This window comes from Medicago sativa, chromosome 8 (assembly GCF_051527215.1).
Source record: "Medicago sativa cultivar Bolivia chromosome 8, Bolivia_mono, whole genome shotgun sequence".
In the NCBI taxonomy this organism is placed as follows: domain Eukaryota; kingdom Viridiplantae; phylum Streptophyta; class Magnoliopsida; order Fabales; family Fabaceae; genus Medicago; species Medicago sativa.
The window spans coordinates 56396346-56420371 of NC_140756.1; the positions used below are offsets into that span (position 1 = coordinate 56396346).

The window sequence follows — 24026 nt, forward strand, 5'->3', positions numbered from 1 at the left end:
AATTTCTTATAGGTTTCCTTCCACATGCTTAGTGAACTCTTGATTTCATCATTTTCCCCCTCTTCAAAAGGATTTGCCCTAAATCCAAACCAACATAAAATGGAAGTGAGTTATGTGAAAATTGTTCTCCATTTTATTCTTGGACATAAGCATATTTCCAAATCTCATAATTGTTTTCTACACTTTGAGGAAGTTTTTCTTCATTCAATTGATTGCCTTTATGACTTAGAGAAGAAAGGTTAGTATATTGAAAAATATTAGAAGAATTCCAACACTTAACCACACAAAACAATCTAGACGAAGGTACTAGTGTAATAGTAGGCAAAAAAAAAATCAACATTTTTCTCTCTCTTTTCATTCACCTTATTCTCCTCATTTTCCTTAAAATCTTCTTTCCTCTTTACTTTTTTCTCCTCATGAATTCCTTCCTCTCTTTTTTGTTATCGCTCTCTTTTTTCTCGATCACTCTCTCTTGCTTTTTCTCATTGACCAAACTCTTAACCCTTTCTTTCTCAATCTCTCTTTTCATGATTTGATATTGATCCACTTGATCATGTGCAAGAGTGATTTGATGAGTTTTAAATGAAAATGTGTATGCTTTTGCGTTCTCGATCATACTTTGCTCAACGTTGTTGCTGCAACGGAAGCCCAAGCAACAAACCCCTCGTTTTGGAAGGCACCACATCAAATAGAACCTCATCTTCATATTCTCCAAGTATGAATGACAGTCGCACTTGTTTCGTCATGAGAACATCAACCATATCTTTAAACTCCGGATCCTTAAGACTATAAAGAATATATATATATATGGTTCTAGATCCTCAACAACCGAAAGTTGAAACTTCTCAAGCATGGTTGTACTGGCCATATTGATCCAATATTTTCCATCAACGACCAAACTACACATCTTATCATTCACAAGACATCTAGTAAAGCAACAATTATTTCTTTGTTTGCCTTCCATGATGAACCACTAAAAGATACAAACTTATCAACAAGAAAAAAACACTAACAAACTAAATAAAAATTGAAACTTTTTTTTTAATGTTTTTTTTCTTCTTTCGTTTCTTTTGAAAACTTCTTCTTTTCTTTTTTTCGTAAAGCTTCTTTTTTCAAATTTTGTATTTTTTTTTTTAGATATATGGGTAGACAAAGTGATATTGATGGTAGATATAATTGGGAAAATATAGATGACTCAAGGAAATAGAACAAGAAATATGATACGATATAAAAGCAATAACAAAAATTATTTTTTTTCGATATATTTGAAGCAAGTTTATATATTATAAGATGAAAACAAGCAACAACGGAACAACTTTTTTTTGTTTTGAACAAAATAAGGTGATAGATGATATACAACACCTGATTTCAAGAGTCGATGCTCTGATACCAACTGATAAGTGATCGACTAGGACCATCTTGAAAATTGGCAAGGAACTTGACCCTAACCGCGACCTGTCGGTAGAACCAAAGTTGTCAAAAAGTGTGACCCTAACCGCGATCTACCGGTAGAACCAACACTATAAAAGTTCTTGACTCAAGAGCAAAGGAAAAGTTATCACGAAATAGAAAACTCTCAAATTGATTAATTCTTCAAATTGTGATTTGAGAAGTACATGAGCTTCTTATTTATAGCATAGGCTTGAAAAACTATAAATAAATTATCACTGCCATGCATTTATCAAATACATTGATAAGTGCATGTTTATTACCTATAAAATAGGCACTAACATGACTAAAATTCTCACTAGCCACTATAATGACTCAGAGCACTACTTTGAAGCATTTAGAGAGGCTAGGAGAATACAAAAGATCATCTAAAAATCCACCCAAAAATAAAACGAAAATTACATATTAAAATGAAAAAAAATTGGACTTTTAATGGTTGTCTTATTTAGCAGTAATATATCAGCTCACTAAAGCTTCTTGTCATGTGAATTTCTTATAGGTAGGTTTTCTTTCACATGCTTAGTGAACTCTTGATCTCATCACAATACTACTGAGCAATTCTCCTATTTCACAACAACAGATTACCACCAGTTCGAATATGAGAAGAAGGATACAAAGGAGAAGAATGTGTTAAGATATAAGTATGGATTTCGTGGTACGAACACGACGACGACTATACAATGGAGTTTGACTTTATGTATGAACAAGAAGGTTAAATTCAAATAAAATTAGAAGAGGAAATTTTTTAAATTGCACTAGGTCCCGTTTGGATTGAGCTTATTTTGAGCTTATGTAAAACAAATTATGCCAAAAAGTAAGCTTTTATCTATTATTCACAAGCTTGTTGAGATGAGTTATGAAAAAAAAAACTAAATACGAAGATACAATATTTGTTAGTGAGAACTTATGAATTAATATAAAAACTTATTTATTTGCATAAGCTAATTTTCATAAGCTCAAAATAAACTCAATCCAAACGAGACCTAAATATTAATTTTTTGAATTAATATAATACTTTTATTGAGGCAAATACATTTTTTTTAATGAATTGAGGCAAGTACATGTATCATATTTTTTAGGAGAGTACATGTATAAATTATTTTATAGTAGTTTTATTTATATTAAATGAGTTTTTTTTAGAAATAAATTATATTCAATAAGTATAACATGCAAAGATTCATTCAATTAATTTTGCATCGTTAACATTGTAAATTCGGAAACATGAGTATTTTGGTGGCTTAAATATAGACATATTTGTAGGCATATGTGCTATGTCATTTTATGTTATTAACATGGATGTTGTGAGTTTGTTAGTAGATTCATCCGTTTTGTTTTTAAAGACTTTGAATTTGTATTGTATCGAATGCACTCTATCAATTTGAATGGATGAATATCATTTATTTTTGTCAAAAAAATGTATAATTTATTTTTTAGTAGTTTTTTTTTATATTGAATAAGTTTTTTTTTGAAATAATTTATATTCAATAAGTTTTTTTTTTTTTTGATAGAATTATATTCGATAAGTATAGTACAGAAAATTTATCCCATGTTTTATAATCGGAAGTCAAAGAAAGTCCATGTTCGGTAAAGAAAAAGCCCACATTTAATCTTATAAATAAAGAACTTATCTATTATTATCTATTAATGATGATGAGTGAAAACCCTAAAAAAAAGAGTAGAGAGTAAAACCCTAAAAAAAAGAGTAGAGAGTAAAACCCTAAGATGGAATCCCAGTGCCCTTCTGCCTTCACCACTTCTTCCATCCACAAGCGCAAACATGTATCTGAGGATCACGCGCCTCCATTCCACCCTTCTTGCGACTCTTCGATGCACAACTTCACCGGTTCTGTCAACAGTTCAGCCGCCACTTCCGGTTCTGTCCCCGACTTTGTGGTTAAGGAGGAAGCCGCAACAAATATATTCACTGAAAAATTGCAGACAAGAGGTGGCTACAGTGCCAGGGAAGAGACTCTTAAGAAAGAGGAAGAATCTGGATTGCTCAAATTTGAATGCGTGTGCAATGATGGTGTTGATGACCATATGGTTTCGTTGATAGCATTGAAGAATATATTTGCTAGACAACTTCCCAACATGCCCAAGGAGTACATTGTCCGACTTGTTATGGATAGGAACCATAAGTCTATAATGGTTATAAGGGAGCCTAATCGCGTTGTTGGAGGCGTTACATATCGTCCATATGCAAATCAAAGGTTCGCTGAGATAGCTTTTTGTGCAATTAGTGATGATCAACAAGTAAAAGGTTATGGTACTAGATTGATGAATCACTTGAAACAGTATGCACGTGATGTAGATGGACTAACACACTTTCTCACGTATGCTGATAATAATGCTATTGGCTATTTCATCAAACAAGGATTTACAAGAGAGATTCACTTGGAGAGAGATCGATGGGAAGGTTATATAAAGGATTATGATGGGGGAACTCTCATGGAATGTGAGATTGATCCAAAGCTTCCTTATACTGATTTATCAACTATGATCCGTCGGCAAAGACAGGCACTATATGAAAAGATTAGAGAACTATCTAACTGTCACAATATTGTTTATCCTGGAATTGATGTTCAGAAGAGATCAGAAGCTGCAGGTTTTCCTAATAGAATTGTTGATGACATCCCTGGTTTGAAAGAGGCTGGATGGACTCCTGATATGTACGGTCATTCGCGGTTTAGAGCTTTGGATGGTGCTACTGACCATGTTACAAACCTAAAACATTTAACTGAGTTTATGCGTTCAATTCTAAAGGAAATGCATGATCACCCTGATGCTTGGCCATTCAAGGAACCTGTTGATGCACAGAGTGTTCCTGGTTATTATGAAATCATAAAAAATCCAATGGATCTAAAGACAATGAGTGAGAGGCTGGAGTCGGAACAATATTACGTCACATTTGAGATGTTTCTCACCGATGCCAGAAGAATGTTTGAGAATGCACGTACCTATAATCCTCCAAAAACCATATATTACAAATGTGCTACAAGACTAGAAGCCCACTTTCAAAGCAAAGTGACAACACTCCTCCAGTCTGGCTTCAAAATTCAGTAGAGAGACTTCAACAGCCCTGCATACTACTGTATTTAGATTAATGGTAGATTTTAAAAATTAATATGTTAGCCTACTCTTTTATTTTATCTTTATGAGAAAACTTTCACTCATTTATTAAATATATATTCCCTCGTTGCTTTAATTGTTTTTTTTTTTATTATGTAACGTGCCATGGATATATATCAAGTGTTTCTGCATCTATACCATTCTAAAGGGTTAAATAAGTTTTGTCTTTAAAAAATTACAAAATTATCTGACACTGGGAGAAAATTGTATGACTGTATTTTTCTGTTCATCACGTTCACAACATGGATTTTTCTGCTCTGCTTTTTTCTTTTCTTTTTGTAGACTAATATCAGCACACATAGCATAGAAAATGTAGCTAATGCGGCAAATCAGCCTATCGAAAGAGTTCTTGAAAATTGTTAATTGGTTATTTGTTTTGGTGTAGTCGAACAGAGAAATTCATTGGAGTACTATCTTATTTATCACCTTTAAATACTGCATTTCCAATCACTTTCTTAGTGGTACTTTTTTTTTTGGTGAAAAACTTTCTTAGTGATACTGGAACTCTATCTCCAAGCAATATAAACTTCAAGAATTGAGGAATAAAGACGAATGATCATGAAATTATTGAAAAGAGTAAATAGCTGATTTTTAGGACATTCAATATGCAATTTGCAAGGTAAATATGGCAGCAATTGGGAAATATTTATGCATTTATTAAAAGAATAATGTACTGGTTGCAATCATGATGTAGCCATGAGTCTTGTGTTAGATGCATCTGCTATAGCCTAATTTAGACTTGACTCAGTTATAACTTAATATGTGATAATTATGTATACCTAGTTACATGTACAGAATCCAAAATGCACAAAACATAATGATTTGAAAAATAACCAAGAAAATGAGAGGATAGGAGCAACAAGAAAACCATAAGACAAAATAGACGAAGCAACTCTCCTAAAGTAAGAAAATACGAGCCTTAATGGAAGACAAAGAATGCACAGACAGAATATGAATGGTCATTGATATTTGATATTGAAATGGGACTAAACTGGTTGCAAATCCAAGAACATGTTCACATGAAATATATTTTTTTTTTTTTTTGTGTAAACCAGATCTCCTCTGCATGCAGGTGTGAAGGCTAATACTCAAATGAGCGGCAAACTCTCCTTACAAGTAAAGATAAACTATTTTTTTGGGAAAATGAAATATAAACTTTTGTATAAGGATAAAATGAACCTATGCATTCTTTTAAATCAAGCTTTTGATTATATAACGCAAATCACACACCGGTGAGATTCTAAAGTTGAATTTTCATAATCATGTCAAACTTTTTATTATACTAATTCAAATTTTCATTGCTGCCTAACTCCGTAGAAACAACCATTTCTATCGCGACCTCGTATCCTTGCGCCGCCGGACTGCTAGTCTTTTAGACTTTGTTTGGGAGTTTGGAGGGGAGGGAAAGGACGAAGGGCTTTGAGGGTGATAAATACATGGGAAAATTGAGAAATCTTTTACATTCTAAGAGTATTTTTTTAGAGAGTTATAAATTAATAATGTTTTTGATTAATATATTTTTAATTTTAAGAATATTATAGTGCTTATGATTAATATATTTTTAATTTTAAGAATATTATAACAACGTTGCTTAAATTTGAAGAATTTGTATGAACCCTCCCAAACACCAAAAACTCTCCCTCAATACAATTTTTTAGTTCTCCAAACTAGGGAGATTTCATATTTTGAAGAAAAATAAACCTCCAAAACCATCTTCCCCTAAGGTTCTCTATTTCTTCCACTTACTCAATAATTTTTGCCCAAACCCTCTCTTTCCTTCCCCTCCAAACTCGCAAACAAAGCCTTAGCATACAATTGCAATGTCCTACAATGTTTTTCTCACACAGTTTCCGTTGTGATTCTTCTCGGAAATTTCATGTTTCTCTCAACCACTCAATTCCTGTGTTTCTTTTTTGTTTTCTTTCTTCCTTGCGAATTTACATCAATCAGCTTATGGGTTCCGCTGTTATTTTCATGAGCTCCCCCTTCGATTGATTGATGGGGTTCTCTTCTCTGTGTTGCGTTTCCACACTGTTGACATTGACTGGTCTTTTTCTCACTTGCTTGACCTAAAATTGTTAGAGGCTGGGGGTGGAGGACTGTATATTTTCTCTCCTAAAATTGTCACCTAGAATTTTATGATTTGGCGGGTAACATTCGGCAGGCCTGTCACTCTTAATGAGTCGCTTACCATGGAATTGTGTGGGCTTCGGAGCCCACAAAAAATTTATCAGGATGGTGAGGGTAATATTAAAGCTCAGCTCGATAGATATGTTGCTACGTCTTATTAGTTATCTCTCTATGATTCTGAGTTGGTCTAATTTTTGGTAAGACACTCCTCGGATCATATGCCCATATTATTACTCCTTTGTGTTAAACGGGGTAGGAGGCGCCACTTTATCAAACCAAAGTGATTTGAACAATGTTGGTTGAGGAATGAGGACTTTGAAAATCAAGTCTTATATTAGAGATATATGTTAGATACTAGTTAGTTAGTGAAGGAGTAGTATATATAGTTGTAACAACCCCGTTAGTGGGATAACTTCCTCATTTGTAATATCACATTTTACAATCAATACAACAATTTCATAGCTATTCTTCCATTCCTTCCATGGATGCCATGTTTCCTAACATGGTATTAGAGCTAATCTGGTATCCACCTTGAAGGATATTTTCCACTGCATTTTCTCAAGAAAATCTAATTTTCTCACATCAGTATCACTTTCCTTTTCTTGTTCCTTTTCTCGTTCATTTTCCTTACTGACTCAATTTCTTGCATTTGAGTCTTTGATTCGATTTCACTTCTGATCAATTTTCGTTTGCTTTCACTGAATTCCTTTTTCTCTTTTCTAATTGATCGTCTTCGATTCGATTTTGATAATATCGTTTTTCCCCAAATCCTAGGGTTTCACGATTAAAATTCGATTTCGATTCATTTTCTTGACTTTACATTCAGATTCGTTTTCACTTTCTTTGTTCCCGATCGGTTTCGTTTTGGTTATCGATCTGTCTCATCATAATTTCGTCTGTGATTCCCTTGTTTCAGTTTTGCATTTGCGATTGCGTTTTTTATCGTGAATTTATGTTCTCACCTTTTCCGAATTTCTCGAGTTTTTGATGTTTCGATATCATTTATCTCAATTTTCTGTTTGAATTATGTTTGTCTTTTGATTCGATTTCGTCCTCATCATTTTTTCCTTTTGCTTTGATCTGTTTCTTTCATCTCAAATCCTTGTTCAACTATAAGATTGATTCGCTTTCAGTTTTCTCAGTTTCCATTTCGCGATTCTGTTTGTGACTCAATTTCAGTGGTTTGAAGATCTCTTTCCAGTTGGGATTCTATTGTCGGTTGAAATTTTGTTAAAGGTTGTGATAACTACTGTTTTAAGCCCCGGCTTCAGTAGTTGTCAACCTCAATATCAGAGTTGCATTTTTTTTTTACATATACGAGCTTTTTCTCAGAAGTTATTTGTTCAACTGGTATTTGATGAAGCTTCTTGTACACATCAGTTTTGGTAATCTCTCATATCCTCATTCTATGATGCTTCAGAGTTGATTACTTCTGGTTCAGTTTATGGAGGCTCAGAGAATGACTTTTATGGGAGTAGAGAGGATGCACTTTTGTGGAGTATTGATGACTGGTTTTTGAGGTATTGGATTGATTCTTTTTGGCATCTACATAATGCATTCTTCCTCAACATTTGGTTTTCTCGCTTTATCTGGTTTGTGAGTTCTTGTTATTCCATGTTTCCTCTAGTGCATTGATCTGTCAATTTGGTTGTGTATATGAGAGGTATCTTCTTTACATATGGTTTGTCAATGTGCTGCTTGTGGTTTGATGAATTATTGGATACACATATGTGAATTTGTTATGTTGAGTTATGAGGTTATGCATCTGCTGAGTTCTGAGGTTATGCATCTGCTGCAGAATTCTTTTAATTAGTAGTTGGATTGCAGAGTTATTTGATGATACCACTTTATGGGTGATACTTTTGATTGCATTATGCACATGATAGTAGCGATTGCAGACCAATATTGGTTGCCTTCGGTTGGATTCCACTTTGATTGATTACCTTCTGTTTTTAGTTTACTTGTGTTGGAATGGTATTTGGGCAACATGACATGTTTGTCATCTCAATATTACCTCACTTTGCTGATTTGAATGTGGAACTTTGAAGCCTAAAGGTGTCTTTACACAAGGATCAGAGGATTATCATATATTGGCATTGGAACAATTCATAAGCATCACCTTTGGCAACTCAACACTCTATTAGTTCTAAAGTGGTTTGATGTCAAAATTGGAAGCCTTTGATGCATTGCCTCATATTCCTGGATCGTTATAGAAGCTTTTAGTCTCTGCCTTTGCTTATGGTTGGTATTTGGTGAGACCTATGGTATAGATCAGTATGGTGGTATAGTGAATAGTAGCTGTTGTGAAGTGTAGTCTCTGTTAGCTTCAGCAGGTGCAATCATAGATTACATGACAATAAGCATGTGATTTATGAGTGGTGGCTTATTTGGTTTCTGCACCAAAATCTCTTGATGTTGGTTAGCCTTTATTGGCTTGTTTTTGGGCTTCTGTCCATGATGGTTAAGCCTTGTTGTGCTTCTGTCATGGATTGTTAAGCGTTGTTGTGCTTCTGTCCAAGGATGGTTAAACGTTGTTGTTGTGCTTCTATCCATGATGGTTAAGCTTTGTTGTGCTTCTGTCATGGATGGTTAAGCGTCGTTGTGCTTCTGTCCAAGGATGGTTAAGCATCGTTTTCTTCTTCTTCTTGTGCTTCTGTCTTGAGTTATTGAGAACTCTTGATGGTTAAGCGTTGTGCCTTTTATGGCTTTGTTGATGTTGGCTTCTACTGGATGGTGGTTAAGTGTTGGTTTGTTGCTTCTTCCTCCAAGTGGTTACACCTTGAGTTGTGGTTTCCTCTTGTTGGATAAGCATTTGGTTGATTGCTATGCTCTTGGCCGATGTATTTCCGGCATCTTTCCTTGTACTTTCATTTGCTTGATGTATTTCCTTGTATTTTCTCATTTCAAGTTGGAAGTGTTTTGAACACCTTCCAACTTGAGGGGGACTATTAGAGATATATGTTAGATACTAGTTAGTTAGTGAAGGAGTAGTATATATAGTTGTAACAACCCCATTAGTGGGATAACTTCCTCATTTGTAATATCACATTTTACAATCAATACAACAATTTCATAGCTATTCTTCCATTCCTTCCATGGATGCCATGTTTCCTAACACTCGGCAGGCCTGTCACTCTTAATGAGTCGCTTACCATGAAATTGTGTGGGCTTCGGAGCCCACAAAAAATTTATCAGGATGGTGAGGGTAATATTAAAGCTCAGCTCGATAGATATGTTGCTACGTCTTATTAGTTATCTCTCTATGATTCTGAGTTGGTCTAATTTTTGGTAAGACACTCCTCGGATCATATGCCCATATTATTACTCCTTTGTGTTAAACGGGGTAGGAGGCGCCACTTTATCAAACCAAAGTGATTTGAACAATGTTGGTTGAGGAATGAGGACTTTGAAAATCAAGTCTTACATGCTTGGAATTCAAATTCCTATCTTCTAAACTAAAAAATTCCAGCATACATTGATGATTTTGCTAGGTGGGGTGATGCTCGATTTTGTGATGTGCCAAAGAAAATAAAAGAAGTCCAACATGAACTTGGAAAGATTAATGCTAGATCGAATAAAGAGATATTATGAACAATATATTAACTATCCTGAAAGAACCCTAGACAACCTATTGGAAAACGAAGAAACATGGTGGGCTCAAGGAAATTGTGGCCGCAACATGGTGATAAAAGTACTAATTTATTTTTTGTCATAAGGCCTCCAAGAGAAAGAGTATAAATTGCGTGGATATTGTTCACACTTTTACGCATTTCTTCCAAGATATTTTCTCATCAACAAAACCTTCCAGAAATGATGAAGTGATTGAGATTGTGCAAGACGGAGTCACAAATGATATCAGGAATGTGCTTAACCAACCTTTCACTAGAGATGAGGTCCATGCAGCTCTTCAAAAATAATGTAAATATAATTTACAAATTAAATTAATTTTCATTTATGATTAGCACAAAATTAGTTGCATACTTCATTTAACAATATATTGCTATAATATTTTGAAGAATTAGGCTTCTAAATTCCTAGCTAGTTGTATTGAACAGGACGTGGGAGAAAATTCATACAAATTATGAGATGTATGAGAACAATATGATTATCCATATGTAATAAGAATACAAAGACAAATTTTTTAACTCTTTTACTGTAGTTTCCTTCTAAAATTACCAATATTGAATAGGATTCAAAATATTGACTAAGAGCAAGTTTGAGCATGTTTCATATTTAATATGAAGTAATGAAGTTATTATGGCTAAGAGAGACATATACATATTAAAGTCGTATCTTGAAAACAAAATTTTATTGTGTATCCAGAGGCAACGAAATCATGGACAGGAAACACAGCACAACTTGTCTATTTTCTATAACAAGAAATGCCAAGGATTCATAGTTCACAACAACAGACTTACAAAATAAAATAAAAAACTAATCACGCAAATATGATGAATAAAAATGTAATATCCCGCGAAATTATAAATAGACTGATGTATCAGTCGAGCATGTCAAGACCGAAATAATTTCTAAAGGGTTAATTAGTTATTGAGAAATTTTATGGTAACAAGTAATGGAGGGTAAATGTGTCTTTTCCCTTGGAGGGTATTTTGGCAATTTGGGTCTTGAGATTTTTTTTAAGTGGAAAAGTCCACATTTTTCTCTATCCTTCCACACACTTCCTCTCACTTTGTGGAAAAGCTCTTTCCCTTATCTCTTCCTTCCTCTCGGCTCACTCCCTCATTCTCAATAAACCACCAAAATCCAACCTTAATCCTTTTAGAAATCAATATGCAAGTGATCATTCTTGTTCCTCAACACACTAGGAACCTTCAGCAAGCTTTGAATCCCCTTATTATTCCCTCTATGCCACGTGACCCATCCTTTCTCTTGTTCTCTTGGCTTGGAAATTTGTTAAATTGGTAGTTTTGTTATGTGTTTGTGGTTTTGAGGCAAAAGCTTGGTTCTTGGCAAGAAATTGAAGTGGGTATAGAGGAATGGTATGACATGTATGTTTGGAGCTGCAAGGACAAGAAGAATTGATAGAGAATTTTAAAGAATTGGAGCTTATGTTCATCAATGGTAGTTCATCCACAATTTACAAGGTGAGTTCCTTTAGCTTAGATCTCACCTTTGGAGATTGATTATGATTATGCTAGATCATTAAGATAATATGAATAATTAAACTATTTTATGAATTACTTGCCTTTTGTGCAAACATTTCTATTATGTCATATGAATGGTACATTGAAGTAGAATAAATATAAGATAGTTAGAATGATTATTTCTTGATTAGACTCCCTTACTTGTTTATTCTAAAATATCATATATGTTAATAAGTATGTTGATGTTAGTATAAATGTTGGAGGGAAATTAACAACGCAATTGATGCATATATATATACTTATAGAAATGATTTGAAAGAAAAATTTGAAATGCAGCCTGTGAGTAACATGCTCACAGTGAATTATTGAAAATCGCAGAGAAATGGAAATGAGGAGAAAAATTGAAATGAGTAACATGCTCATAGAAAAAGAAAAAAAAAAGAGAATATATGGAAAAACCGTTTGCTACAACGAGAGATAATGTAGCCTATGACGTACGGGTCATAGTATACCGTTTGCTACAACGAGATATAATGTAGCCTATGACGTACGGGTCATAGTATACCGTTTGCTACAACGAGATATAATGTAGCCTATGACGTACGGGTCATAGTATACCGTTTGCTACAACGAGAGATAATGTAGCCTATGACGTACGGGTCATAGTATACCGTTTGCTACAACGAGATATAATGTAGCCTATGACGTACGGGTCATAGTATACCGTTTGCTACAACGAGAGATAATGTAGCCTATGACGTACGGGTCATAGTATACCGTTTGCTACAACGAGAGATAATGTAGCCTATGACGTACGGGTCATAGTATACCGTTTGCTACAACGAGAGATAATGTAGCCTATGACGTACGGGTCATAGTATTCCGTTTGCTACAACGAGAGATAATGTAGCCTATGAGGTACGGCTCATAGTAACGAATGAAATGTATAATCAATGATATAAAACTTAAAGTCAAGAATTATTCGAATAATATTTGAAATAGAACAAAAAATATAATTATGGAATCAAGGAAAAATTCTAAGGACCCTCCAACATAAATATACGTATTAATATGAGAGTTATGTGTAGAATGAATTAGCTACGAAGCAATATTTTATGGGCATTTTACTAATCGTTGGAAATGAGGAATTTTAGTAATGGAACTCCGGCTTAGTTAGCCGAAACTAGTTGTTATCAGAATACGATAGATTGGGTATATGTTTATGATTATTGTTATGTTTATGATTAAAGTTATGAGTATGACTATATTTATTATATGATCAAAATAGTATTTCAGACAGCGATTCTAGTTATCTCCTAATCGCTCAGTTATGCATAATGAAACGTATAAACCCGAAATGGGTTAAGTTTAGAAACAGATGGCGATCCTAGGTTCCCCGAGGTTGCCTATAGCCTAGGATAGGTGGAACTCACTGAGACATCTTGTCTCACCCCAATCCCTTTTATTTATTTCAGATATTCAAGTTATTATACGACAGGATGGTTGTTGATGAAGAAGCAGAAGTAGCTGGACAATATAAAGTACAAGTCGGTGGTACTATTTCTGAGTTAACAGGTGAGAAATTCTAAGATTTGGTCAGAATTTTTATTTATTGAAATTTTAATGTACCCGATGCCGAGTTTAACACTCATGCTAGATATCCTAGGTAATTTTCTAGTAGGGGTGTTTCAAAAAAACTAATCATGCAAACAGATAGGATGGTATGCTTATACATCCTGAACATTTGACAGCAAAATCTCTTTTATAATAACAATAACAATAGAAGACCATTAAGCAGAATTGCTGTAGAACATGAGTTTGTAAAATATAAGAAAGTTACGTTGCTACTTTGTCCTTCACGAAGGAAGAACTCTAATAATACTTCACTGTTGAAGAATTTTATGTTTTTTACAAGCATATCTAAGTCTACATACAGTTGAGGACTTTGTTCACTAAAGTAAAATTATGTAGGGTTGGTCTTGTTAAACTTCTTACACTACAAGAGTAAAAGAAAGCTTGTGAGGTAGAATACTAACCTGTCTCCAAAAGCTTGCTCCTAATCAAGGGCTTAGCTTCCTTAACTTTCAAGTATGTTTGCTTCTTGGCTTCTGCAACCTTATCTTTCTCATTCTGACTTTTGATTTTCATCTGCAACCAAACCGTCTCCGTGCACTTGTTTCCAAACGGTGGAACTTCAATGATAGGCATAGCTTCAAACGGCAAACACCCGTTCATCCTTAACACCAGACTTATCCCTAAACGCCGGTTTTGACTTCAATCATTCAACGCCGTGTAATCATCAGGAGAGTCACTAGGCACACTGGTCACCACCCCAGTACCTTTATCCATCAAAATAGACAGCGTAGGAAGCACGTATATAACATGGCAGAATAATATCGTCCACATGATCATTTAAACCAAACCTTAACAAGAGTCGATTCCAATCCAGCATATTTTTAATATAAAAGGAGCACCACTGATATTAGAATATGGTATTTTGAAAGTAATGTTTACCCATATTTCACATTGGTCACAACATCACACAACCACTCAAACCATATTTAAGCCATTTCCAAGAACAATTCCCACCTCATTCAAGCTTACTGAAATTTTGGTTGTTTTTGCGGTTAAACCTTTGTCACCTACTCAAATCTCACTTTAACCCATACGCCCAAGTGGCAAAGTTATGAGTGAGCCGGTACTAGGTAAAAAGTAACAAAGTAATTAATAGTTGTTCCAACTTCCAGAAATTTGAGACATGGAAAATGTATTGGATTCTTATTATTAGAATTTGTAAGAAAATAATGGGATTATAAAATGTAAATGACAAAAGAGTTGATGCTGGATTCAAAATATATAAAATTGCGTAAGTATAATTGCAGAATCCTTTATTCGGAAGCATATTTCTATGGATGGATTAGAACTCGTATACCTTTAAGGAAAACTCATTTTTACATCATAAACTCATTTTCTATGGCATGGAGCCTAGCATTTTAATTTGGTGATCCTCTTAAATTCTTTTGATTTTAAAAATTTCCTTTATCGACATCATACATTTCTTTATTTGTTATTCACTCTTTATTGCAGGAGAAGTGATCTGTGAACATACTCTGGTTCTATCAATCTTTTCTGGTTTATTTTTTTAGCCTAATTGATTCTGAGGTTAATTTGATTTGTTTAATGTTTGTTTCAGTTTTAAGTTTGCCCTTCGTATTTGATGATCTGATTATTGAGTTCGTTAGGGTACCCTCAACATTCTGTAAACAATGCCCTCTGGAACATCGAATTTGGCAATGTCGGTTTTGAATTGGATTTTGATGCTGCTCTTTGTCGGAACAGGGTGAACAACCAAGATTTATTCCCTATCAAATTTTATTCTGATCAACAAGATGAATCACAGAGGATTTATTTTGCTCTTTCTCGGAACAGGGTGAATAGGGACAAATATTCATGTTTAAAACCACCTAGATTGAACCACCACCAAGAAGATTTACAACGATAAAAGTTTTCTTTTCTATTGAAGCAAGAATCATGTAAGGGATTGATTCTTCATCTCTCGTTTTCTTTCAGTCACAGCAGATACCAAGACTTGGTGCTGTTGCCAGACTTGGTACCTGCCTTAATGTGTGCCACGTCTTGATATTATCCAACCAAAAAACACACTAATTTCCACAGACTTGTAAGTCACTGAAATGCAAAATGCATAGTTATATTTGTTCCTAATGTAAAATACACATATGTGTTAATAAATATTGCACTTCCATGATTTGGAACACATAATAAAGCCTAAATAAACACACAAATTTCAACTTCTTTTATCACAAAAGACATTCAGAAATCCATTCTAATATGGAGATGCTGAAGAAGTAGTCACATTTATTTTGGTCTGAGGAGAACAGCCTCCCAAATAGGGATATGATATGTGACAAACTAAAATTATTCAGATTGAAGTAGTCCAGCCTCCTTATAGCTCTCAACAGAATCAATGAGTGTTTCCTCCAATGGCCTGAATTTCCAACCTAAACTTTGCAGTTTCTCTGAGCTCAGCATTTTGTAATCATCCATCTCAATATAGCTGCTAGCAACGAAAACTTTAACATAAGATTGTAACCATCAAATCTATATAAACACTGACACATTCACTGCTGGACACGACATTGACACACTGACACCAATGATAATTTGATAAAACAGAAGTATTGATTTTAATCACATGTGTAGGTATCGTCTCGATGCCGGACACAAGATACACCTTCAACCTGAAGTTTCGATGCTACATTGAAACTATTAATATTGACACTGCTAGTACTCCATCGCGCAACATTACTTGCAATTTTTCCTGCTCATTCTCATGACTCTACAATTTTCCTGATACAATTGTTGATATCTCACAAGAACATGCTCAACAGTTAATCTCCTTTACATATACTCCTCATTAATTAATTAATTACTTCATTAGTTTTCTGTTGCAAAAAATTCTTTCTTTTCACATTTCTTACATATTTCTTATACATCTTACTATTATTAATATTACTGATAATATTTAAATTTAGAGGTTGGTTTATGACTACTACTTTAGAAAATGAAGCTTACTTCGTAGGGTACTTGTAGTTTGGATATATACTCTTCAATCTCTCCACCAAATCTTGTATGATGATAGTGTGTGAAGTGCAGATGTATCTCCCGTCTGCCTTGTGATTCTCATAAGCCAAAAGTATTGCATCAACTACGTCTCGTACATCAACAATCCAAGCACACTTATTCTCGAATGAGTCACGGCCTTCTAAGAAAGACATGATTTTAATATTTATATGAAATCTATAATGTATGAAATTAGTTAAACTATAATGGCAGGAAAACAAGTTATGCAGAGAAAAATCCCCATGAAGGGCATATTCATAATTCATGATCTATCTAGTTAGCAGCAGATAGCGTAGCATAGCAGCCGACTCCCAAAACACGATTGCGGTGAAGCGGGTAGTGGTATGGCCATACACTTATAGAGGCTAAAAAATAGAAGAATGCACAAGGAATTTTATAGAAGTTTTGTAACACAAGGAATTTTAACTCGCATTGTACAGTTCAAAAATATGCATTTTTTAATACGAATTTGATAAGGCATATCAGTAGGTACCTTTTAAAAGTTTGATGAGAGTCAAGCTACTTGTATTTGTGGTTGACTGTAAAATTGGTCCCAAAACATGTGTAGGACAAATGGTTACCACGTTAAGTCCAGTTCTTTTCGCGAAATTCAGGGCCTGTTCTTCTGCTTCTGTCTTGGAATAATAATACCAGTTCTGGATCATATGTGACGCATAAGTTTATTTACATAACACAAAATTCTTTGATGATTGAAACATAACATATTTCGAAACTTAATGATCTGAATAAAAATAGTATAACAGACACTACTATCATATCATAAGGTTAATGATAAGTTCATGTCATGCACAAATATAATAAAATCTTAGTGACCTTAGTATTCTTGCAGTAGTCTTTGTCAGACCAACAAGACTCATCAATCACTTTATCTTTCGGTAAATTAGGGTTGATAATAACAGCAGCAGCAGATGATACAAAGACGACACGTTCCACATTAGCTTTGAGACAGGCTTCAAGTACATTAGCAGTTCCCTTCACAGCAGGCTCAATCACTTCCACCTGCATATTAAGCTTCAAGTATTCAGACTTTTTCATGGATGTCGTGTTTACTAACTTGAGGCAAAACTAGAACCACGCGGTGACATATCAAATTAGTATGCATATAAGAGAACATTAGAAATGTTACCTCAGGATTAGGTACAACTGTTGAAGGTACAGGGCTAGCAACATGGAAAACTGCACTGCATCCAACAATTGCAGAGTAAACCGATTCATAATCCAAGATATCTGCTTTGAAGAGTGTAAGGTTCTCAGAAGCTTTCTCCAGTTTTAACAAGTGTTCATATTTCGGACTACCTGCAGTTTTCAGACATACACTTCAAATGAATCCCAACACTCATACCTCGAAAGAATGAGAGAAAAGAGGCATAACAACATCCTCTTCAACAATTCTATTCAAAATAGTATAATAAGTAATTTGAAATTGTAACTGTTGAGCAGATTTTTCAAAGGTCATATATAGGTCATGGAGTTGGTTGAAAACAAAGCATAAAGGGTTCTCACTTCTCGTATGATATATGAAGCATAGACACCTTCGGGATTTCGCGTCTCTGTGTTGACATGAGTTAGTCTGACACTCGTACGAAAAGTGTCCCAAAACGAAACTTTTTATTTTTTGTATCAACACACGTTAGACACTTCTTGGACACATCTCAAATATATACATACAGGGATTAAATATATATTTGTTGGGGTCAGTGTCCTATGTTTTTGACATTAACAGTGTTGACTTGTCCGTGTCAGAGTTCTATGATGGTCATAAATGGAGGAAATATATTGTTAATTTGCTCTAGTTTTGCAAGTTGCTACATATTGGTTGACTTTCATTTAGACAATTAGATTTTGGATTGAATCACCATAAATTTTTTTAGAACTTCTCTTGATCTCTCTTACAGCATCAAAATTACATGTCCTTAAGCCTAGTTTCTTTCCATATATAGTAATGAAATTCATTGCTTATTAAAATAAACTTAAACAATACATATATAACATTAACATCTAATGAATGTATTAGAATATAAATTTTTTTTAGAACTTCTCTTGATCTCTCTTACAGCATCAAAATTACATGTCCTTAAGCCTAGTTTCTTTCCATATATAGTAATGAAACTCTTTGCTTATTAAAATAAACTTAAACAATACATATATAACATTAACATCTAATGAATGTATTAGAATATAAAAAAATTTAGAACTTCTCTTGATCTCTCTTACAGCATCAAAATTACATGTCCTTAAGCCTAGTTTCTTTCCATATATAGTAATGAAATTCTTTGCTTATTAAAATAAACTTAAACAATACATATATAACATTAACATCTAATGAATGTATTAGAATATAAATTTTTTTAGAACTTCTCTTGATCTCTCTTACAGCACCAAAATTACATGTCCTTAAGCCTAGTTATTTTCCATATATAGTAATGAAATTCTTTGCTTATTAAAATAAACTTAAACAATACATATATAATATTAACAACTAATGAATGTATTAGAATATTTTTCAATAATAACTAGATATTTTTAATTAATTCTAAAAAAATTGAAAATTATTAGGAAAAATGAGATGAGAAATAGTACCAGGCTCTCTAACAGTTCCATGGACAAAGTAACCTTTGGAAAGAAGAAGCTTAACAAGCCATGATGCTACAAACCCACCTGCTCCAGTTACACACACCTTCTTATTGTTATTAACACCCCCACTTGTTTCCATTATCTCCTCCTCTTCTTTTACTATCAAAAAATCTCAAGAGCACAAACACAACTCTGAATCCTTAAAAATAAAATCATTCATTAACTTAACAATAATAGTATGGAGTCAAAGAAAGAACAATTATATTATTCAGGAAAATTTCACTGATGTTATGTTGGTGTCATGTGATTCTGTGGTCCATTCATGTTACATGTACATTTTTTCTTGCCATGTTTGGATAAATGGACAATTGTTTATAGCAATTCTACAATGGCAATTCAAAAAAAAAATTGACAAATAAAATGGCACGTCAATTATTTTTTCTATTCCTAGAGAACACATAAATGCTGAATAATTTAAGAGAAATGATATTTTTAGAACAACTTTGTTTATATTCTCATTATATTATACTCTTACTTTCTCAAATTGCTCATTTAAACCAAACCTTAACAAGAGTCGATTCCAATCCAGCATATTTTTAATATAAAAGGAGCACCACTGATATTAGAATATGGTATTTTGAAAGTAATGATTACCCATATTTCACATTGGTCACAACATCACACAACCACTCAAACCATATTTAAGCCATTTCCAAGAACAATTCCCACCTCATTCAAGCTTACTGAAATTTTGCTTGTTTTTACGGTTAAACCTTTGTCACCTACTCAAATCTCATTTTAACCCATACGCCCAAGTGGCAAAGTTATGAGTGAGCCGGTACTAGGTAAAAAGTAACAAAGTAATTAATAGTTGTTCCAACTTCCAGAAATTTGAGACATGGAAAATGTATTGGATTCTTATTATTAGAATTTGTAAGAAAATAATGGGATTATAAAATGTAAATGACAAAAGAGTTGATGCTGGATTCAAAATATATAAAATTGCGTAAGTATAATTGCAGAATCCTTTATTCGGAAGCATATTTCTATGGATGGATTAGAACTCGTATACCTCAAACTCATTTTTACATCATAAACTACCAGGTCTATTTTTCTTGTAAAATTATTAAAAGAACAAATTAAATGCTAACAGAAAAGGAAAAGTCACAAATACCGAAGATGAGGTATCCTTTTCTACACACTAGTAAATGACAAAATATGAATAATATATAGCTCTAATTTTAAACCAGCATATTATAATAAAACGCTCCCTGCACAAGGTGTACAATGGGAGGCCACAAAAAGATACAACAGCCAAATTATATTATAGTAGGCTGTAGGAAGAAAATACACAGGGTGCTATAAATAAGCGCCCAAAGCAACACAGTCCAAACTACAAACAGCACCAAAATAAAGCACTGCTGACCAAAACCGCAGCAGCACCAAAACAGACAGAACAGCTCCTCTGCCTATATATAAAACACTGCTGGTACAGGCAGTCCAACTGCCAGATACGAGAATCACAGAAACCACAATAAACATAAGGACACCAAAAACAAAGTTGCAACACACCAAAAATCAACTGCATCCCACCTCAATGCTGAGGACATTCCTTCTTTGGGTTGACGTACGTGCTTTCTGAATGTCGGTAACCAAACTTTCAACATAAACTCTGGTAGAGAACCATTCTATTTTATTGATAATTCTCGTCCGCTTTCTTTGCTGTATATATTATCCCTCAAATTATATAGAATTGCTCGTTCTTCTAGATTATTAGCCAACAGAAAGGTGCAATGACAACAATGGACAAGTTTTAAAGTCAGAAAAATCATGAAATCTAGTCCGAAGATTTTGGTAACTAATTTTAAGGAGTTGAGTCCATGGCTCTTCAACTCCAATGATCTTCATCTTCCATATAATGAAATCAGTTTTTCTGAAATCATGAGAAAAGCACAAGGAGTCCTTCAATATACATAAACAAACTTGAACTGCTTGAAATCAGTACACAAAAAATGCCCCAACTTCTTTGACAAGTAACCCATGATAGGGTTCCAGAAACGGAAGCAGATCGGTACACCTTCTGCAGATTTGGAAGAATAACCAAGCAAACAAATCAATCCATTGCAAGTTCCAATAGCATACGGACAATCACAATCTTGACGTTGATAATAACGGTCATTCGAAAGGAGGACCCGGATCCGTGGGTTCTCATTGATTAAACGACGCACCGGCGCGGGAAGGAAATAAAATCTATAATGGTTCTATATATTATTCTTGGATAGTGTCAAATAAGGGTTTCGCGCGGATCGCTTAAGATGAAGTTTGATGAATGCAGGATCAGAAATTATAGATTTCCAAGACTTGCATACACACCTCATTTGCATAAGAGATTTCACATCAATAAAGGAAAGGACTTCGATGATAAGGTCATTACAGAGGCTTACCAGAGACTCTGCATCAGGTCGAGCTGAAGTAGTAGTCATTAGAGAGAAGCAATGCTTGTGGGTGAGTGAAAGAAGCAGCAGCGGCAATGTTGTCTATTCACAACTGGTGCATGAAGGTTATTAATTGGTATATGTATATCTTCCACCAGTTGCGTGGTTCATTTCTGTTGTGAGAGTGGAGATGCAATGAATTGATTAAGATGAAGATTTGTGAAGAAGGCAATGAAAGTGGTTGTGTTGCATGGTTCAGTTCCGGTGGAATAGGTGTTTGAAGAGGTGAGTGAAACTATAATAACAAACTACAGGGTGATGATTTCTTTGAAAATGTTTGGTATGTGTGTGTGTTTAATATGGGGAGGAAATTTCAGAAGATCCCAAGAGTAAGGTTCAATGTTTTGTTTCTTTTTCTTTTTGTTCTCTTAAGAGAAGTTTTAAAGAGTAAAGTAGGTTCAACATTTCTTTTCCTTTTGATATAGGTGGGAACATTTTTGTGAGAGAGACGGAGCTTTACTATACATACTTCACACACTCTTCCATTCCACCAAGTGAAATCAATAAAGGTAAATGGGGACCAAGAGACTTAATTTCCAAGACTAAAGTTAAAGTGCGTGCATGCATGCATGGGACTAGGGAGAGGAAAATGTGGTGCCTATCTTCAAATGCAAACAAAGAAGCTTATTTAGGTTTTAATTAAAACAATTAATAATAATAATTAAAATAAATAGGTTTTTATTTTTGAACTAAATGTAGTATCATGAACACAATAAAAATTGGTGGTACGTGTCAGGAGTTTAAGCCTTCTATCGGTGGAAACACTTAAAAGCAATCACCTTCTCTCAAAAAGAACGTTTTTGAATCCTTCTTCATCAATTTTTTTAATTCTTGTTACAAACTTGTCGTCACTGAATTGTAAATGGCGATTCAACTCTTTTAATTGACTTGGGCCAAGTTGGTAAAAAAAAATAAAAAATTTACACTATATTTTTGAAGTTAGGGTTGTTTGGTTTCTTTATCTAATTTTTTAATTTTTAAGTTAAAAATTGTTTGGCAAAATATTGTACAAAGCTTTGAATTTATCATGAATTGACGTAATAAATTAAAGAATGTTTAAAATATTTTTTGAAGGGAAAAAATGTTTAAAATATAAAATATATATTTTTATAAATACGTTTTTTTAATAAGCTAAACTAACCCCCTCAAATTGGCACCAGATACGTTTTTTTAATAAGCTAAACTAACCCCCTCAAATTGGCACCAGAGAGAATCGAATCTGAGACCTTGAGGAGGAGCACACTCCCAGGTCCTAAGCCAATACCACTTGGCCAACCCAAGTGTGTTATTTTTATAAATATTATATTTACGTTTATTTTGTGTAATATGAATACAAATTCATAGTATCATATACAAAGGACTTGTTGAATATTTGAATAAGAGAAATAATTTAAGGAGGCTCAATTATAATAACATAAATAATAGCAAAATAGCTTGCCAAATTAAAAGCATAAATCATCTTGTTAAAAAAAACATAAATAATCACAAACTCAAACTTTTTTACTCTCCTTCAACACAACTCCTATTTAATTTCTAACTCTATTCACTAGTAAAAGACCCGTGCTTTCTCACGGGTCGCGTAACAATATGATAATTATATAAAAAAATCATTAGATTGTTAATATTGTAGAATGTTTATAGATATTAAATGAAAATTGATAAATAGTTGATTAATGCAATGTTTCTATTATTTAAATTTTTACTTTATATGCAAAATATTGTTCAATGTTTGCACTGTCTTCCGTTGCAGATTTTAAATGTTTATATGTGCATAAAAATAAATTTATATACATATATGAGAAAGTCAATATGATAAAATTTTAAAAACTCATGACTATTTTCAAAATACGTAGCGTGTCTATTAAATAAATTTTAATTTTATATTTAAAACGCCATTAAATATTTAAACTACACTCGTTGGGGATTTTATATGGTTATATATGCAGAAGAAATTTTTTATGTACCGATACACGATAGTCGATATGATAAAATTTTGAAAACTCGTGACTATTTGTAAAATATCAGCATTAATGTAGTGTTTCATTTATTTTAATTTTTATTTTATATGCTAAATATTGTTCAATGATTGCACCGTTTTCCGTTGCAGATTTTAAATGTTTATATCTGCATGAAAATAAATTTATATACATATATGAGAAAGCCGATATGATAAAATTTTATAAACTCGTGACTATTTTCAAAATATGTAGTGTGTCTATTAAATAAATTAATTTATATTTTATATTTAAAACATCATTAAATATTTAAACCGCACTCGTTGAAGATTTTATATGCTTATATATGCAGAAGAAAGTTTTTGTATGTCGATATGAAAAACTTTTGAAAACTCGTGACTAATTCTCTACAACTTGTGATTACTTATTCCTTAAAAAAAATCTTGTGATTGCTTATTATTTACTTCATAGTTATCCAAAAATTTGTTACAAACAATTATCCATAATACATTTTTTTTAAATAAATA

The 24026-nt window shown here is 33.4% G+C and overlaps 1 protein-coding gene, 1 long non-coding RNA gene and 1 pseudogene across 6 annotated transcripts; 2 read left to right on the forward strand and 1 right to left on the reverse strand.

Annotated features, from left to right (window-relative positions):
* Window positions 1-3171: 3171 nt before the first annotated feature.
* Window positions 3172-4512, forward strand: LOC146899747 (histone acetyltransferase GCN5 pseudogene; annotated as a pseudogene).
* A 6664-nt stretch (window positions 4513-11176) lies between these two features.
* On the forward strand, window positions 11177-16298 carry LOC146899748 (uncharacterized). 4 transcript variants are annotated; one of them, XR_015022073.1, is made up of 3 exons: window positions 11178-11813; window positions 13289-15346; window positions 16035-16298. It is a non-coding gene; the product is annotated as an uncharacterized LOC146899748 (long non-coding RNA). The 4 variants fall into 4 exon arrangements; XR_015022074.1 differs by lacking the exon at window positions 16035-16298 and having other exon boundaries at window positions 11285-11813; window positions 13289-13388; window positions 13471-15888; XR_015022072.1 differs by lacking the exon at window positions 16035-16298 and having other exon boundaries at window positions 11286-11813; window positions 13289-13388; window positions 14901-15888.
* On the reverse strand, window positions 15480-19279 carry LOC146899749 (cinnamoyl-CoA reductase 1-like). 2 transcript variants are annotated; one of them, XM_085733920.1, is made up of 6 exons: window positions 19056-19279; window positions 17602-17771; window positions 17289-17474; window positions 16948-17110; window positions 16407-16593; window positions 15480-15888 (listed from the first exon to the last, which is right to left on the reverse strand). In XM_085733920.1, the coding sequence occupies exons 1-6, from the start codon at window positions 19186-19188 to the stop codon at window positions 15750-15752; spliced, it is 978 nt and encodes a 325-aa protein (XP_085590046.1). In that variant the 5' UTR covers window positions 19189-19279; the 3' UTR covers window positions 15480-15749. The 2 variants fall into 2 exon arrangements, with proteins under 2 accessions (XP_085590046.1, XP_085590045.1); XM_085733919.1 differs by having other exon boundaries at window positions 16407-16596.
* Between the last annotated feature and the right edge of the window lie 4747 nt (window positions 19280-24026).